The sequence below is a fragment of the Elephas maximus genome, chromosome 2, assembly GCF_024166365.1.
Source record: "Elephas maximus indicus isolate mEleMax1 chromosome 2, mEleMax1 primary haplotype, whole genome shotgun sequence".
NCBI lineage: Eukaryota > Metazoa > Chordata > Mammalia > Proboscidea > Elephantidae > Elephas > Elephas maximus.
The window spans coordinates 161,568,987-161,587,607 of record NC_064820.1 but is presented as its reverse complement, the minus strand read 5'-3'; the positions used below and the strand labels follow the sequence as shown (position 1 = coordinate 161,587,607).

The 18,621-nt window shown below is 43.6% G+C and overlaps 1 protein-coding gene across 2 annotated transcripts in view; it reads left to right on the top strand.

Moving 5' to 3' along the window:
* DPYSL3 (dihydropyrimidinase like 3) overlaps window positions 1-18,621 on the top strand; it is a 146,073-nt gene that overhangs the window by 118,609 nt on the left and 8,843 nt on the right. For both annotated transcript variants that reach the window (XM_049874003.1, XM_049874004.1), the window contains exons 6-11: window positions 759-839; window positions 5,442-5,510; window positions 9,623-9,743; window positions 13,648-13,804; window positions 15,552-15,693; window positions 17,737-17,907. In XM_049874003.1, the coding sequence (XP_049729960.1) occupies window positions 759-839; window positions 5,442-5,510; window positions 9,623-9,743; window positions 13,648-13,804; window positions 15,552-15,693; window positions 17,737-17,907 (741 nt within the window). The remainder of the gene's footprint in view (window positions 1-758; window positions 840-5,441; window positions 5,511-9,622; window positions 9,744-13,647; window positions 13,805-15,551; window positions 15,694-17,736; window positions 17,908-18,621) is intronic.

The window sequence follows — 18,621 nt, the reverse complement described above, 5'->3', positions numbered from 1 at the left end:
TTACCGGCAGGTGGCCTATGGCCAGATAGAAAGGGAGCTAGAATTCCCACTGGCCGCATCTTCCTCAACAGTGTAAGAGGAAGAGCATGCCTGAGTCTCTACGTCCCAAATAAACTCCAAACCCCTTATAAGCTCAGTGAAAGCGTGAGGTTGTCATCCTTGCAGGATTAAAGAGGGACTTTTCTGCTATTTGGGGTAATAATAGTATCAACTTGCCTCGGACTCTTCTAAGAAATTTGGGATGGGATTGTTCTAGATAAATCTCAAGTTTTCATAGGATTCACAAGAAATTCATTACCATACCTGCTAGTTAGGAGGTGAAGGTAGGTTTATCCTGAGAGGTTAAGAAGCAAGGTTTTCAGCTTTTGTGTCAGCTGCTGACCAGGAGGTAGTAGCTTTCAGGAGCACTTGTTGAGAAGGATTCTGAAGCTTGATCTCAGCTCAGTGGGAAATAATTCCATTAAAAGTGTATGCCAGAGACAGAGTAAAGGGGTTGGTAAAAAGACACTTTCTATATGTTTGCCCTGTCTGCCTCTAGAGACTCAAGGTTCTTTACAAAGACAGAGTTTTCTAGAGTTCCATTAGACTAGCACTCCTTTTGGTCATGCTTATTTTAGTCTGTATTTCCTCCCTAGGCACTTTCCTTAGCTCATCCCACTATTTTTTAGCTTTGGATTTTGTCATCAGCACTTTTATTAGATTGTTAAAAGCACCAGTGACTTGTGAATCACAGTGTCAAACGCTCATTTCTATTTCAGCTGTATGAGATCTTCAGCTGCCTGGGAGAGCTGGGGGCCATTGCCCAAGTTCACGCTGAAAATGGGGATATCATTGCCCAGGTAACACTGTGCAGCTCCTTGCAATGTGCTTTCTACATGGGCTTTCCTCATGTCTTCAGTGCTGCTTGAGCTCTCAATGTGTGCAAGAGACCATCAAAAGTGCCCTGGCACAGCTCAGGGCAGAACATGCCCTAAAGAACCTCTCAGTCTAGGAGGGGAAATGTAGATAAGCAAGGGAGACAGTAGAAGATGCTGTAAAATAGAAAGAGATCTGGCCACTCTGGGGAATCAGAAAAGATGTCCTGGAAGGAGATTTTCAAATTGGACCATTCAGTGGGAGAGCATTGCTATCTGACAGTCTCTGTCCTAAAGAAAAACTCTCAGGCATTATGACTGTGAAACCATAAATCTGATCCAGGTGTGCAGAACTCACTGCCTTAGATAATAAAAAATGTAGGTCTTGTGGGGATCAGACGTCCCACTGGTTTCCTAGAAGTTATATTGAGAAACTTGAGGAAAGAGTGATGAAATTGAGGGCCCCAAAGCCCAGATCGATCATTTGCAAGGAAGCAGGAAGCAATATTCTCTTCTCCATCTCCTGGGCTGCCTAATGGGATAGATGTACAGATGTGTCTTGGGAAAGGCTTTGTTTATCTCAGAAACATTCAGGATTGGCCTCTGCTAAGAGAAGGCAGCCAGAAAAAAAGAGTGGGCTCTCTCAGTCCATTTGATAACATTAACAGCAAGAAACCATTATTCATTCTTTCAAAGAGTATTGCCTGAGCACTTTAGACCAGGCACTCTGCTTTAGAGGTGAGCCAAAACAGATGCGTTCCATATCTCACAAATGCTTGGGTTGTACTTTCCTTTTAGACGTTGTCCAGGGTTTGGTGAATTCGGTTGACGGGGATGTGAGAACAACGTTTAGGCTGACCTAAATCTCAGAACCTTTAGCTCCTAACAGTGGTAGCATTTTTTTCTTTAATTACTGTAAATATATATAACACAACATTTGCCAATTTAACATTTTTGACATGTTGAATTTACAACAGTTACATTATTAATCCTATTGTATGACCATCACCAATATCCATTGTCTAAATTTTCATTACCCTTCCTGGTAACCACTAATATGACTTCTATACATTTGCCTATTCTAGGTATTTTATATGAGTGAGATCATACGATATTTGCCCTTTTGTGATTGACCTACCTCACTCAACATAATGTTTTCAAAGTTCATCCATGTTGTATATGGACTTCATTTCTCCTTATTGCTCAGTAGTGTTCCATTGTTTATTCATTCATCTGTTGATGGACATTTAGGCTGTTTCCACCTTTTGACTATTATCAGTAGTGCTGCAATGAACAATGGTGTCTAATAGCAGTAGTAATAGGTGCACAATTACTGTTACCTGCTAGGTACTGGTAAGTGCTCCAGTAGGTTCTCACTTAAGCTTCCCCAACTTTAAAGATGCCTATTATGCTCCCTATTATACAGATGAGAACACTGAGGCTCAGAATGATTAGATGACCGGTCCAGAGCACACAGCCAGTAACTGATAGAGCCAAATCTTAGCCCCTAAGGTGATGTGTAGTGGGCAGAGATGGTACATCTGTGGCCCCTTGCACCAGCTGCTCAGACAAAGTCCTCCCAGCAGTGCAGGGCTCCAGACTCTGAACATTGTCCTGCTGGTGGAAGATGAGAGCTACGTGTGCATTTTCCTCTCTCTTATGACCAGGGAAATTCATTAGCCAGGCTCCTGACAGCACATTCCCCCACATCCCCCAGGCGCCCAGGATAATGAAATCACTTTCCAGAGAGGGTCCAGAGTTCTTGCTCCTATGGGAGGCATCCCAGCAATGTTAAGGCTGTCACTCCTCTTCCTTCTCCAAGTTTTCAACGCAGCAGCCAAAGGTCCCAGCCCGCCCCCCAGCCATCATAGACAGTGTGCTTCCTGCTTTTCATTCTAGACTCCCTGGAGGCAAATGGGCTCCAACATAAGGTCCCTTTTCCCAGCTCCTCTTCCTCTTGTGGCTCTGTAAGCACAGAGCATCTCTGATGTCCCCATTCCCTACCTCGGGAAGATCTGGTCTCAGTCAGGAAAAGAATAAGAGCATTTTTCCATTTGGATGAGTTTCTTGTGTGTGTTTATTAAATTCATCTTGAGCTGAAAGATTTTATCACGTCTAAATGAAGGCAGCTGCCGTACTCAGAATACCTTGCTGCTTGTATGCCAAAGGGACTAAAGAGCGAGAAGAATCTTTTCCTTTGGGGTTCAAACAAGGACGACTTTTAAGAATTTCAAGGTGACAGGACAATCTGAGAGCACAGTGTCTTTAAATATTTATTGGGCCCTATTATGTGCCAAGACTTGGAGAGCAAAGATGAAAAAGACACAGTCCCTTTCATTACGGAGCCAGCTGCGATTGTGTCGAGACTCACACTGTGATGTGACTGTAGCTGCTCTCTGTGCCTCAGCTGCCCCCTGCTCCTCTGCCCGTGCAAGGAGGACTTCCCAATATGACAGTGCGTCAGAATCTTTAAGCAGAATATGAAGCTTAAAGAGAGATCCCTGTGTTTTTTCTTCCCCCCCCCAATTCCAGAGATTTTCATTCATAGGCAAGTAGTAGAGTTCAGACAAGGAGCCCAGTGGTTAAGCACTTGGCTGCTAACCCAAAGGTTGGTGGTTCAAACCCACCAGCTGCTGTGTAGGAGAAAAGACCTGGTGATCTGCTCCCGAAAGGATTACAGTCTAGGAAACTCTATGGAGCAGTTTTACTCTGTCCTGTAGAGTCACCATGAGTCGGAATTGACTAGACAGCACATAACAATAACAGAGTTCGGGCGACTGTATTTTGAAAGCTTTCCCCCCACACTTTCCACCCCATGATCTGAAAGTGCTTAGAAACCACTGCTCCAGCTGGCCTCATCCTGTGTGAGCTCTCTTGCCCTGGCACTTTTAAATAAGGTAGAAGTGAGAGTATCACAGAAGGCTGAAGATGCTTTAGTTGGAGACCTTAACCCTTATGTGACATCAGGAGGCAATTCAGAGAGGAAACTTATCAGAGTTTGGAAGAAATTTTATTCAGTCCAAGTTTCCATAAATGAGAACAAAAACCAACCAAACCCATTGCCATTGAATTGATTCCAACTCATGGTAACCCCATGTGTAACAGAGTAGAACTTCTTCATAGGATTTTCTTGGCTGTAATCTTTGTGGTCACAGATTGCCAGGCCTTTCTTCCTTGATGCGGCTGGATTTGAATCACCAACCTTGCGGGTAGTAGTCAATTGCAAACCGTTTGTGCCACTTAGAGACAGCAAGGATTAAAAGTGGAGGGGTTACCATTTTACTTCTTATGATTATAGTATGTGCATTTTCTTCCTACTCTCTTTTACAATAATTTGTTATTAAAAAAAAGTTCTTCTTTTCCAGGTGGAAGAAATTATTTCCTTTGTAAATAGCTCATAGTTTCAAAGTGAAACAAGGCTTAATTGAGTTCATCCTCGCTCCTTCATCTCCTGTATCACCAGCATACACCCAGGCCACTGGGTCAGCTTGCTGGTACAGAGGGACACTTGAATTGGCTCTAGTAATTGGAGAGTGAATGCCAGCAAAGCCGCAGATATGGTGGTTTAGGACTTCTGCCAGCTGCAATTAGTCCATGTGTGTGTTCACCGCCTAGTCACCTACTTCTTCCTGAAAGCTGGCCAGAACCCTTAGGAATTTAACCATCAGGCATAAGGGTCAGTTATTCTGTCATGTCTACAACTTGGTTAACTAGAATTTGACTGAAAGACTAACTCAGATGTGCTGTTTAGAGGCATTATTTTGTCCGGCTAAATTCTGAATCCATTCATTCAAGCCAAAGGGTTAAAGTTTGAGGGGCTTATTAAAATACAGACTCCTAGGATTTAACCCCATGAAAAAAATTTTTTATTTTTATTCTGATTTGGTAGTCCTGGATGGGGCCAGAAATCTGCATTTCTTTAATAACAACCCAGGTAATTCAGATGTACGTGGTAGATGGACCATACTTTGGGAAACAGAGCACTAAACTGTAAGCTCCACGAGGTCAGGGACCACATGACATTCAAGTACTTAAGGCAGAGCCAAGCAGAAGCAGATACTGAATACGTTTTGTTGGATGCATGGACTTTGAAATCAGAAATGCATAAACAAATTCACTTTTGGAGGTAGGTAGGCCTGAAAGAGATGACGAACAAGTGAGATGGTGTGACTTTTGATAGGTATTGTAGAGAAAAAATTGATACTCTAACAGACTCTTTTATTAAAAGCAAAAAAAACAAAAAAAAAACCGAATCCATTGCTGTTGAATTGATTCCGACTCATAGCGACCCTATAGGACAGAGTAGACTTGCCCGTAGAGTTTCTAAGGAGTGGCTGGTGGATTCCAACTGCCAACCTTTTTGGTTAGCAGCTGAGCTCTTAACAACTGTGCCACCAGGGCTCAAGCTACCCCTAAATGTCTTTTCTCTTTTTAATAAAAATTCCACCCTATTTTGCAATTTTTTCAACATAACACATCTTATTCTTTTTTTCCCCTGAACACATCTTTAGAGCAGAACATACTGCCTAGCTTTTCCAAGTCTCAACTGAGCTCATTTTAAAACTATCTATTCTTTTATCATTCTAGGAACAAACCCGCATGTTGGAAATGGGGATAACTGGCCCAGAAGGCCATGTTCTGAGCAGACCAGAGGAGGTAAGTTGCAGGGCGTTGGAGGGGTTAGGCGGGGGAGAGAACAGTAGCAGTGAAAGCTCTTTTCTTTACCAGCATCTGCCAAAAGCCTTCTGTTATCATAGTCCCAGCAGTCTCTACAGCTCATGTTTATATTATGAGTGTTTTCATCCCTGGGCACATACACACCCAAAGTACAAATAAACATGGCTGAAAAGTGGCGAGAATCTGAATACCACACAGCTGTATTGGGGCATTTCTTTCAGAAACCACTTCTGGTTTTTTTTTTTTTTTTTTTTAATTGTGCTCTAAGTAGAAGTTTCGACTCAACGGCACTGGGTTTTTTTTTTTTTTTTTTTTAAGTGGAAGTTTATAATTCCAGTCAGTTTCTCATACAAAAACTTATACACATATTGTTATATGACCCTAGTTACTCTCCCTGCAATGTGACAGCACACTCCTTCTCTCCACTCTGTATTTCCTGTGTCCATTCAACCAGCTCCTGTCCCCCTCTGCCTTCTCATTTCACTTCCAAACAGGAGCTGCCCACATAGTCTCGTGTCTACTTGAGCTAAGAAGCATACTCCTCACCAGTATCATTTCATGTCTTACAGACATTTCATGTCTTAATCTTTGTCTGAAGAGTTGGCTTTGGCAATGGTTTTAGTTTTGGGCTGACAGAGAGTCCGGGGGCCATGACCTCCGGGGTCCCTCCAGTCTCAGACAGACCATTAAGTCTGGTCTTTTTACTAGAACTTGAATTCTGCATCCCACTTTTTTCCTGCTCTGTCAGGGATTCTTTGTTGGAAACTCCTTCCGACTGACTCTAGCTCAGAGGCCCTGAAGAAATTAGAAAGGAATGCAAGGGAATTGCTTACTTCTGACCCCAACCCCTCTAAAGATAACAGAACATAGAGTGTACTCCACAGTTATTCAGTAGGAGTGAGGCATTTCTAATCCCTTTACTAATCAGTGTGGATGGAAGCATTTTCACTTACTCCCTTATTCCACATTACATTGGAGTGAGTCCTGCAAAATATTGGCCGTGTGGATAGGAGGTTGAAAGGATTTTCCATAGGCGCCATACCCATCCATTGGTGTAAGATGATGATTACGTCCCGGTATGGGCGTTTTCCATGTATAAAATGATGATGTGTGTCTGTGCTTAGCAGCTAAAGAGAGAATAAAAGGTAACAAGCATCTGATTCTGTGTCTCTGGGAAGTCAGGAACTTGAGCTGCTGGCGTAGGGCATAGCGCTGGGAATTGATGTTCCATATGGCAGAGAGCAAATTGGCTTTGGGAGACTAGCCTGGGTCTGGCACCTGGAGCAAATTCAAAGCCCTCCTTGTTCCTGTCCCTGTCCTGTCATTCCAAGGTCCAAATTCTACAACAGGTAGAAGAAGCCAGAACCAGAAATGACTGCATTCCCGTTACCCATCTCATGATGTTTCTAAGGGTCTTTTAAAAATTAAAATGTAACACACATAGAAACAAGTCTGCATTATCATAAAGGTGCAGTGAATTTTCACAAACTGAATACACTTGTCTAACTAGCACCCAGTTTGAGAAACATTATCAGCACCCTGGAAACTTCTTTGTATCCAGTGATATTTTTGATGGACATTTAAAACAATTTATAATTTTGTAATTGGGATAATAGCCACACACAGCATTCCTGAAAAGTCTGTCTGTAATAATGCCAGGTCCCTTCACAGGGGTCACCATGAGTTGGAATCGACTCAACGGCAATGAGTTTGGTTTTTGGTTTCCCACTGAGTACTTCAGAGGGGCCCCGATGGTGCAGTAGTTAAGCGCTTGGCTGCTAACTGAAAGGTTGGTAGTTCAAGCCCACCAGCTGCTCCATGGGAGAAAGATGTGGCAGTCTGCTCCCATAATGATTTACAGCCTTGAAAATCCTATGGGGCAGTTCTACCCTGTCCTGTAGGGTGGCTGTGAGTCGGAATCAACTCGATGGCAGTGGATTTGGTTTTGGTTTTTACTGAGTACTTCCTTGTACCCAGTACTGTGCTTATTCCAAGTATTGTCTTGACTGTCCTTGCCAAGGCTCTGGGTAGTTGGCATTATTATGCCAGTTGTGCAGGTCAGGAAGCTGAAGCCCAAGAGGTTAATCTACTAGCCCGTCATGTTGGAAGGACTGGGAAACTCTACACAGTGCAAGCAGGCCAGAGTTATCAGCACTGTTTGTGAAACTTGTCTTAAATGCTGGTCACTGTAGAGATGTGTTGTCAAGATAGATTTCTTCAGCAGCAGCCAGGGGATTTCAGAGCAAAATCTATTTTTGTTACTTGGTTTGTTTTTTCAGGCCCCCCTCATCCCCACCCTCTCTCTGTTCCGTCTCCTTTTTAGTAGAAAGCCTCTCAGCTGCAGATCCCGACAACCTTGCAAGCCTTTTGGGTGAAGCTGGAGGGTGATGTAACCTTCCAAAGATAGTCATGTTGTCAAAGTGCTGGAAAACCTGCAGTGCTGAGAGGGAAGCAGATCAAAGGGGCCAGGCCTGAGGTCATGGGGAGCTGAAGTGGTCAACATAGGTGTGAAGAGGATGGAATGAGCATGGGAGGAGCCAGCCTTTCTTAAATTCAAAGCACACCCAGATACCATCTAGAGTGATGCCTCTCAGAGAGCTGGGACCCAAGGCACAGAGACAGCCACGCCAGGGTATAGAGGTCTGGGTGCTTCAGGGTGGTCACTGCATTCACCTGAGCTTAGGGGCCTCCAGAGCCTTGTCCACAGGGAACAAGGTGCAGCTGGGGCCTGCCAGCTCCACCAGCCAAGTGCTTAGAGCCTGTCTGATGAGTCCCAGCCACCGTGGGTGGTGACTGGTTTGCATTATACACTAGTTGGCATCCGCAAACTATTTTTGGTATTTTTTTTTAAAGTGCTGGGCTGCACAGGCTTACCAGGATGTCATATCCATCCAAAAATTAACTGTTGCTGATTGAAAGGAAAAATGCCAAATGCCTCTGCTTTGGGGTAAATTGGACTTGGGCTTGTGTCGTAGCACAGGCTCTCTCATGCTGGTGAGAAACTGCAACCAGCAATAACACCAATTATTATCATTATTATTGAGAGCAGTTATTGCCCTGGAGGAACACTCTGCCTTGTTCCAGGAATGGGCTAATTGCCTTACGAAGATTAACTCATTCAGTCCTCACAGCAGCCCTGTACCAGCTTCTGTCAATATCCCCGCATTACAGAAAAGGAAACTGAGGCTTTGGGAGGCTGTGTAACTTACCTGAGGTCACCCAGCCAGTGAGTGGCAGAGCCAGGACTCAGACCCAGGCTGTCTCAGAGCCCACAGCCATCTTTGTTAATAAAATAAGGAGAAGCTCATAACTTGTTACTTAATAAGTGCAACTGGGTTGGTTAGCATATTTGAAAACATGAATTCTCCATTAGGGTGGAGTGGATGAGCTGGATACTAAAAGAAGCCCTTGTGCTAAGAAGCCTGGGGATTGTTGTTGTAAGAAATACCTCCTAGAATTAACCCTTTGCTGACCACCTGTGGCTGCAGGAAAGGATTTGTGTAAATGTGACACCTAACTGCCTTTGCTGGTTACTTTAGGCATAATGCCGCCCTGGTGGTACAGTGGTTAAGAGCTCGGCTGCTAACCAAAAGATCGGCAGTTCGAATCTACCATGTGCTCCTTGGAAACCCTATGGGGCAGTTCTAGCCTGTCCTATCGTCAGAATCAACTCGAAGACAACGGGTTTGTTTTTTTTTGGTTTAGGCATAATGGTGTGATTATGTTTTCCCAGAACATCTGTCCTGGGAAGTCTGGGGAGAAAAGGCTTCCATTCAGATGTAGCCTTTGGTTTATCACAAGGAGAGGAGACAGGAGACTAAGGAAAACTCTTCACATTCATTAGGTGCTTACTCTGAGCCAGGTATTGCTCTCATACAACCTTTTGCTATACTCTTCTTGTCTCTGTTTTACAGGTGAGAAATTGTGAGAAGTTAAGTGACATGGCCAGGAAGTGGTAGATCTGGAGTTTGGATCCTAGGCTTTTAACTTCTGCACTACACTGCCTTCTCACAGTTTGTGTTGGCAGGGAAGTGGCAGGTTTAAGAGGCTCATGTTCCTATTGACTCCTGGGGATTTTTTTTCTCTTGCAGCTGGAAGCCGAGGCTGTGTTTCGTGCCATCACCATTGCCAGCCAAACCAACTGCCCTCTCTACATCACGAAGGTCATGAGCAAGAGTGCAGCTGACCTCATCTCACAAGCTCGGAAGAAAGGTGATTTGTGCTACCGGGGTCTCGGAACACCAGTCATGCCATGTGGCTCCTTCGCTTCTGGTCTGTCCTCTAGAAATGGTGCCTATTTTGCTCTGAAAAGGAGCCCTGGTGGCGCAGTGGTTAAGCACTTGGCTACTAACCAAAAGGTCAGTGGTTCAAATCCATCAGGCCCTCCACAGGAGAATGGTATTGTAGTCTGCTTTAGTAAAGATTACAGCCTCAGAAACCCTGAGACAGTTCTACTCAGTCCTTTAGGGTCACTGTGAATTGGAATGGTCTCGACAGCAATGGATTTTTTTGTTTTGGCTCTTTAGGAATTTCCCCATACATCTTAGCTCATTTGATCCTCTTAACATCATGTGTGAATTAATGATGGGATCCCAGGTTTTCTCCCACTTTAGAATATGAATAAACGGAGGCTCAGGCAGGTTAAGTGGTTTGTCCAAGATGGCGCAGCTTGAATCAGTTCTTTTTTGATGTTTCATTCTTAGGTCTCGTTGTCTGAGCTTTATATATGGATGTATTAGTCAAGATTAGTTTGGGTGCAAAAGTCAAAAATTCAACTCCAACTGACTTAAACAAACAGAAGTAAATTATTGCTTGTAAGTGTTTTTGGCATGACTACATTGATGGGTTTAAACAATGCTACTGGGGCCCTATATGTCTCCTTCCTTTTTTAGCTCTGGTTTCTTCTCCACTGACTTCATTTTTCAGGGAGACTGAGTGGTGACAAAAACAGATGCCAGGAGGCACCTGCTGCCCTCAACACTTGGTGACCTAGTGAGGAAGTAGAGTATACCTTTTCCAGCAGATCAAGCAAAAGTCTTCAGGAGGACTGTGATTGTCTTGGCTTTGACTATGTGCTCATTCCTGAACCAGTAACAGCCCTGAGGTTGGCATATTCTGACTGGCCAGGACTGAGGACAGAGAGCAAAGGCAGTGTTACCTGTTAACCTGAGCCACGTAGGTTATTGCCAGTTATTTTAGAAAAGGGTTGAATTGATTTCTAAAACACATCTACCAGCATGGCCTTCGTGACCAGTTAATAGTTGCCGCCGAGTCGGTTCCAACTCATGGCGACTCCATGTAGTGCGTCATAGGGTTCTCAAGGGCTGAATTTTTGGAAGTTGATCACTAGGCCTTTCTTCCGAGGTGACTCTGGGTGGACTCAAACCTCCAACCTTTTGGTTAGCAGCCGAGTGTGTTAAATGAATGTGCCTCACAGGCACTCAGCCTTCATGGCACGTGGGCTTCTTTCTCTACTGTTCTGACCTCTGCTTTTTCTTAGCTGTGAACTTGAGCATTTGTTTGCTATGTGCTTAGTTAAAATTTACTCCCATTTCAAAGCATTTTTTTCTGCTTTTGGTTCTTGTCCTGGGTGGCAGACTAATTGTTTCAGTTGTGAGGCTGGGTAAATGAAGAGTGTAGTTGAGAAACTGGAGATACAGGGCTCTATTTTTTGTTGTGAGGGAATTTACCAGGCCCGGTTGTATGATTGCTACTGCTGTGGGCCAGTGGTGGGGAGATTTGAGATGAGTGATTCATCTACCAAACTCAGAACTGGTCTGTCAAATTCTGAGTGTGAGTGACTGCGGTGGCTAAAAATAGTTCCAGCTGCCTTTGATGGCTAAGTGGTAGCTGCCTGGCCTTCTGGCAAGGAGTGGCCCCTTCCTGCAGAAGGGCAGTCTTCCTAGTGTCTAGACCATCTTCCTAGCTGGCAGATTCTGGGGGACCTCCTGTATCACTTTGCCCACAGTAAATCTGCTGTTTTCCCTCAGCTTTTAAATGGCCCAGCTGGCATGGTGTGGCTGCTCCCCTGGGTATGAGTCATCTGGCAAGAACCAGGAAAGCAGCTCAATGTTCCTTCCTCATTTCCGGAGAAAAGCAAAAATATATAAAATAATAATAAAGGCAAAAAAAAAGCAATGTATGTGGGGGCCACCCCCACTATCTCCCCATGACCACCAACCACACTTGCCTGGCGTGCCTACATCCTGCTGGGACCCATTGTCAGGATAGTCTGGGGGCCTCACGGACAGGGTGTCGCAATTAAATGCTGGGTTTTATTTCATGCTTCGTGGAGAAAAATTCTTCCTCCTGAGCCTTCTGGCTCATACTTCTCTGGCCAGAAGAAATAATGCAGCTGTGTCTCCAGAGTGGAAGGGAGGCATCACTCAATGATGAAAAACTGGCTGCTGAGATGGAAGCCAGGAAACATCTCATGAACTGTCATTTTTAGGGCAAAAGGCCATTCAGAGCAGGAAGAGGGTTTAGCAGGGTTAGGCTTCCCTCTGTACCAGGGCACTTTTTAAGTTCCAGTGTCTTTATTCTCCAAGGACACATTCGTAACCCTGTGTCACTACTCAGAATTAATGTTAGGGATCAACAATTTAATGAGCACCAACTCTGCCCAGCACTGAAATAGACACTTTAAATTTATTATGATGTAGAATTCTCAAAGAACTCTGGGAAACAGGCATTATTATCCCCATTTTTCAGACAAGAAAATTGAAGCATAATTTGTGGAAGATCTCCTAGCTGGGAGAGCTAATATTCAAACCCAGGTATAATTACAGTCCTTGCTTAGTCTACTCTACCGTGCTGAAGACCACCTGAACGGAGAGTTCTTCCACTTCTAAGACTGTGTTTATCTTAATAGCACTTCAGCACTTGTCTTGAGTTTCATTGCCGCCTTTCTTTTTGGTCCTGTATGGTTCAGTTTGGTGAATATTTTTGGAGAAACTTTGAAACACTCAGCAATCCTGTGTGGATCCTTTATATGGCCACCCCAGAGAGCAGGGCTGCCATATGAGAATCCTTTCTGCTGCTTCCTTCTTTGCCAGTGGCAGACATCACGAATCAATCTTAAGTCTTTTCTAACAAGACCAGAGGGTTATTAGAAATCTTCTCTACACAGAATTCCGGGCAACCATTACCAATGGATTGAGGTTAAAGCAAAGCAAAAACTGTTTGTAATCCTGGCCGTAGAGCCCTCCTAGACTTGAGGGGAACTTGGAACATGGAACTTGAGAAGTGAAGCTCAATAGGCTGCATGGGGCATCTGAGGCCTAGGATTCTGGCACAGAGAGACTTGACACCAACCAACTTCTAAGAGATAGCATTGCCTTTTGTATCAATACCTCTTTTTTAAGAAGCTCAGCAAAAGCTTAGATCAGGGTTATCTCCTTCTCTTTCCTTAGTTTGGGCAATTAAGCCCCTAATCCAGATGCAAGCTTCGAGAAGCTACCTCATCTTTATTACATGTCCTTGAGCAAATCACTCCTTGCCTTAGGTCAAGGAGTAACCAGCATGATGAGAAAAACATTGAGAGCCTCTCATCCATGGAAATGGGTTTTAATTTGTGGAACCAAAGCATGTCCTTGTAACAGCAGGTTCTAGGAGTCCCCAGTGAGGTGGGCAGCTTTGGGGCTTTTGGCCTCTTCAGTGAGAAGGAATAGGAAGGAAACAAATCAATATTTACTGAGCATCTACTATGTGCCAGAGGCTTTACATATGCCAGATTCTTCCATTTTTCTCAACAAGCTTGAGAAATAACCAGTATCGTATTTCCTCAATTCTAGGACATATCCATTCTATATTTTTAACATATCTGAATTGAGTATGAATCTTGTAATCAAAATACAGTTTTCTTTCTTTTGCCTCAAAATTTGAGAAATAATACTGCATCTTATAGTCGATGTCTTCATCTAACCTAGGAAATACGAAATTGTCTGCATTTAGCAAATAGAAAAGCTGAATCTTAGAAAAGGTGGGAACATAAATTTGAATCCAGGCCAGCCCGACTCCAGAGCCACAGCTCTGAGTACACTTAGAAGGAATGCCCTTCTAAGCTGGGCCCAGTGCAGAACATTCTTTATGTAAACCCATCCCGTACCGTTTCCAGGAAATGTGGTCTTTGGGGAGCCCATCACTGCCAGCCTTGGCACAGATGGAACCCACTACTGGAGCAAGAACTGGGCCAAGGCGGCGGCCTTTGTGACATCCCCTCCTCTGAGCCCTGACCCGACCACTCCTGACTACATCAACTCCTTGCTGGCCAGGTGGGTACAGGCATTGCATGGAAACATCTTGAGACTTCTGGGAAGGAGACTGGATCAGGTACATCTATCAGCTAAATGAGGGTCTGGAGTGAGGGTCCGGAGTGGGGAAAACACATATTCTCCTGCAAATGTGTGACTAATTACTTCTGTAAACAACTGCCTCCTTTGCCATGAGACCAGAAGAACTTGGTGGTGCCTGCTACCATTACTGAACATTTTTTAAAATTGTATTTTAGATTAAGGTTTATAGAACAAACTAGGTTCTCATTACACAATAAGTATACATATTGTTTCATGACATTGGTTGCCAACCCCATGTATCAACACTCTCCCCTTCTTGATCTTGAGTTCCCTGTTACCAGCTTTCCTGTCCCTTCCTACCTTCTTGTCCTTGCCCCTGCGTTGGTCTGCCCAGTTAGTCTCATTTTGTTTTATGGGCCTGTCTAATCTTTGGCTGAGGGGTGAACCTCAGGAGTGACTTCATTACCCAGCTGAAGATTCAGTACAAGAATCCTGTTCAAAAGGGGGAAAATGCAGAACAGAATTTTAAAACCTCATAGACTCCAGATTATCTGGAGCCATTGAGGCTGGATGAACCCCTGAAACTGTTGCCCTGAAATAATCTTTAAATCATAAACCAAAAATATCCCCTGAAGTCTTAATTTAAACCAAACAATAGTTTAGCTTAGCTAGTAAAGAATGTCTGCCTTGAGCATTGTACTCAAGCAATGTGTCAAATTGACAACAGTAACTCAAAATATTAGGTAGGAAATTTAAGGGGCAGTGAGTTAATTTGAAAAGGAGGGTGAGAATGGTTACATAATTTGAAGAACGTAATTAATGTCATTGGATTGTACAATTTGTTGAATTTGTGTATGTTCTGCTGTGTATATTCTCAATAGCAAAAACAAAAAATAAAAGAATTCCCCTGCAGTCTTGAGTATAGAAAACAGGCTCTTCCCCACCATTGTTTTTAAAAATACTCTAGTAATATCCATGCAGGAGACCCAGGGTTCAATTTCTGGACAGTGCACGTCATGTTTAGCCACCAACCTTTTGTCACTGGAGGCTTCTGCGTTGCTGCGGTGTTGAACTGGTTTCAACAGAGCTTCTAGTCTAAGATGCCCTAGGAAGAAAGGCTTGGTGATCTGCTTCCAAAAACGAGCCAGTGAAAACCCTATGGATCACAATGGCTCCATCACATTGTACATGGGGTCTCCATGAGTTGGGGCTGACTTGATGGCAGCTCACAATGACAACAGTGTTAATGATTAATAGCAGTTAGTAGTTATTGTGTGGCAAGCACTATGATAAGACTACATACATGCTCATATGTATTTCTCAGAATAAGTTTATGAGTGAGGGACTATTAGCACCATTTTACAGATTAAGCCACTGAGGGTCAGAGAGCCTAAATCATTTGCCAGGTTTGCACAGCTGGTCATGATGACCACATACCAAAATTTATAGGGAGACTTGTTTACAGCTGCTCTCTGCTGACACGGTCAGCCCCATCATTCATGTGGGTGTCTATTATTTTGTAACAAAAGAGATGATCTAATCCCACTCCCTTTCTAGAAAGGAGAAGAAATTTGCCTAAGCTCACACAGCTAGTGAGAAGTAGAGGTGGAATTCCAAACTCAAGTCGTCAGACTCCAAACCCTCACACTAGACCACACCAGCTTCTGGACCTCTGCAGTGCCTCTGACCATCTTTCCTACTCACATGGACCTTCTCTCTTTGCCAGTGGGGACCTGCAACTCTCTGGGAGTGCCCACTGCACTTTCAGCACTGCCCAGAAAGCGATCGGGAAGGACAACTTCACAGCCATTCCCGAGGGCACCAATGGTGTGGAGGAGCGGATGTCTGTCATCTGGGACAAGGCCGTGGTAAGAGATGGAGGTCATGGGAAGATGGCCAGGGCAAGACAGTCCACAGTCAGATTAGAGCCTCATGTGGGCAAAAGAGATGGCAGCACTACTTTCTTCCATTCCTCTCTGATGGGACTGCTAGGGGTGGAAATCAGGCCTCTCATACTTACTCAGGTGTCTGAAACCAGGTGGCTCAAGTGCTTTGGGAATTTACCTTCTAAAATGTTGAATCCTGAGGTCTGGGATTTGAAAAGGCCTCCTCATCTAGACTCTTAAGGCCCAGGAACTAGACATAAAGATCCTTCATCTAAGGGCATGAATGATCTATACTTAAAAAAAAAAAAAAAATAGTGCATTAAAGTATTTTTGTTACAGAGAATTTTATGACTTCTTTGAAAAGAATGTCAGTCTCTCTTTGATACATTCAGAAATGGGCCTGTGCCTAGACTGAAGCCATCTTGCTCAAGAGTTGGATGCCCTATACTGAAGGTGTGTGGTCACCCAAAGGGACTGTCTTTCGATGTCTTCTGGCAAAGTGGCTTGATTTTAACTTCCTTGTTAACTTCAAAAGGACTGAAAAGCAATAGCCATGCAAACAAAGACACTCCCAAGGATTTTAGTAAATTTAATATTTAGCCCATTATTAAATTCCCTGTTTTATTTTAAAAACCCTGAAAACTAATTCCTTTTAGAGCCAAATAAAATGCATATGAATAAATTAATGCCTCATTCATCTACACAGTGTAATCCACTGAGTTTCCTTCTTCTTCTTGGCTACCAGGAAGCTCAAAGCTAGGTTTTAAACTCAATTCTTTTTTGTTCTGCCAGGCCTTTTGTTTTAAGGAGAGGAAAATTATAAATATTTTTCTCTCATCTCACGCGTACTTAGATTTTGTATTTTTTTTTTTTTTTTGCTGTTACGTATTTATGAATATTTCTATGTGTTTATGGTGGCACTATCTGGAGTTAATATATGCATATATATATAATTTAATTTCTAGCATGATACATGCTCAAGAAAGAACACCTGGGAACCACAGAAAATCATACACAGGAAAGAAAACAAAAATCACTTCTAAGTCCATAACCCAGGAAAAACCATTGTTATCATTTGTGTAAGGTTCCTCCGTATTTATCATATGCACATGCAAATACAAACACCTATATGAAGAATAAAGGGGGCCTCATGGCACAGTCATACACATAGTGACCTTATAGGACAGTGTAGAACTACCACATAGGGTTTCCAAGGAGCAGCTGGTGGATTTGAACTGCTGACCTTTTGATTAGCAGCTGAGCTCTTAACCAGTGTGCCACCAGAAACTGACTCAACGGCAACAGGTTTGGTTTTGGTTTGGTTGCGAAGTGGTTAAAGCGATCAAATGCTAACTGAAAGCTTGGAGGCTTGAAACCACCAGCGGCTCCGAGGGAGAAAGATGTGTGGCAGACTGCTTCTGTAGCCTTAGAAACCCTTTGAGGTCGCTATAAGTTGGAACTGACTCGGCAGCAGTGAGTTTGGTTTCTTAGCAATATGAAAAATGGGATCATAAACATGTTTGTTTTTACTGTGACTTCTCAATAATCCTTTTTGGAATTAGAAGGGTAAATAAGTAGTAAATGTATTTGCATATTCAGGGACAGGGTGCATTTCAGGAGCAGTAACTCCCATCGGGAGCCCTGGTGACACAATGGTTAAGCACTTGGCCGATAACCAAAAGGTCAGCAGTTGGAGCCCACCTCCACTCCTCGAGGAAAAGATATGGCAGTCTGCTCCCATAAAGATTACAGCCTTGGAAACCACATGGGGCAGTTCTTCTCTGTTCTACAGGCTGACTAAGTCAGAACCAACTCAATGGCAATAGGTTTTGGGTTTTAATGGGTTTAACGCCCATCATGAATCATGTGTTCAACCACCTGTGACAGCTCCACAGATTCTGGAGCTGGCTCTGGGGTCCTATGCTCACCACCCCAGAGGCCCCTCTGTACTTCTGGTAACCATGCTCTGAGCTCAGGCCCTCCTACCTTGACAAATCTTTTTTTTCTTTATTATTAATATAATAGGCCACAGGGAAAATGGATGAAAACCAGTTTGTGGCTGTGACAAGCACAAATGCTGCCAAGATCTTCAACCTGTATCCCCGCAAGGGAAGAATATCTGTGGGTTCTGACAGCGACCTGGTCATCTGGGATCCAGATGCCGTGAAGATTGTCTCTGCCAAGAACCACCAGTCGGTGAGGCTGAAGCTAGTAGGAATGGAGTGGAATGGAGAAGGCATGGAGGCGCTTGGTCAGGAGAAATTTGTTTATGTGGTGTACCAGCGCAGTTAGGCCAAGATATGTTTCAGTAACAAGCAATCCAATAATATCAGTGGCTTAACACCCTAAAGGTTTATTTATCACTCTTGCTTTCCAAAGTGGGCCAACAGAGGGTCTCTGCTCATCACAGCCACTCAGAGATGAAGGGTGATGGGGGGGCTCCATTTCCACACATGCTGCCATGATTGCAGGCAGGTTAACAGGTCTTAGTAACTGGTATGTTGACTATGAAAGCATTCCCACCACTTCCTCTTCCGCGTGATTGACCAGAGCTATACTGAACTTCTGGAGGATGGAAACTGCAATGATGCTTTGTTTCTGGAAGGAGAAATAACTGGAAATAATTGGTGAACAGTGCTGACAATTTCCTTATGAGGAGTTTCATGTGGAAGATGATAATTATAGCCCAGTGCCCAGTAGAAAGAGACTTAGTACTTGTTAGTAAAAACAGATAACATTTTTAATTAAAGCACTTATGTCTTAGGCACTGTGCTTTTAGTTTGCTGAATTATGGTTCACTGAATCTCCGTAACAGTCTTCTACAGGGAGGTGCTTTTATTATTCCCATTTAATAGATAAGGAAATGGAGGTGCAGAGAAGTTAAAAAACTTACACAATGTCACACAGCAT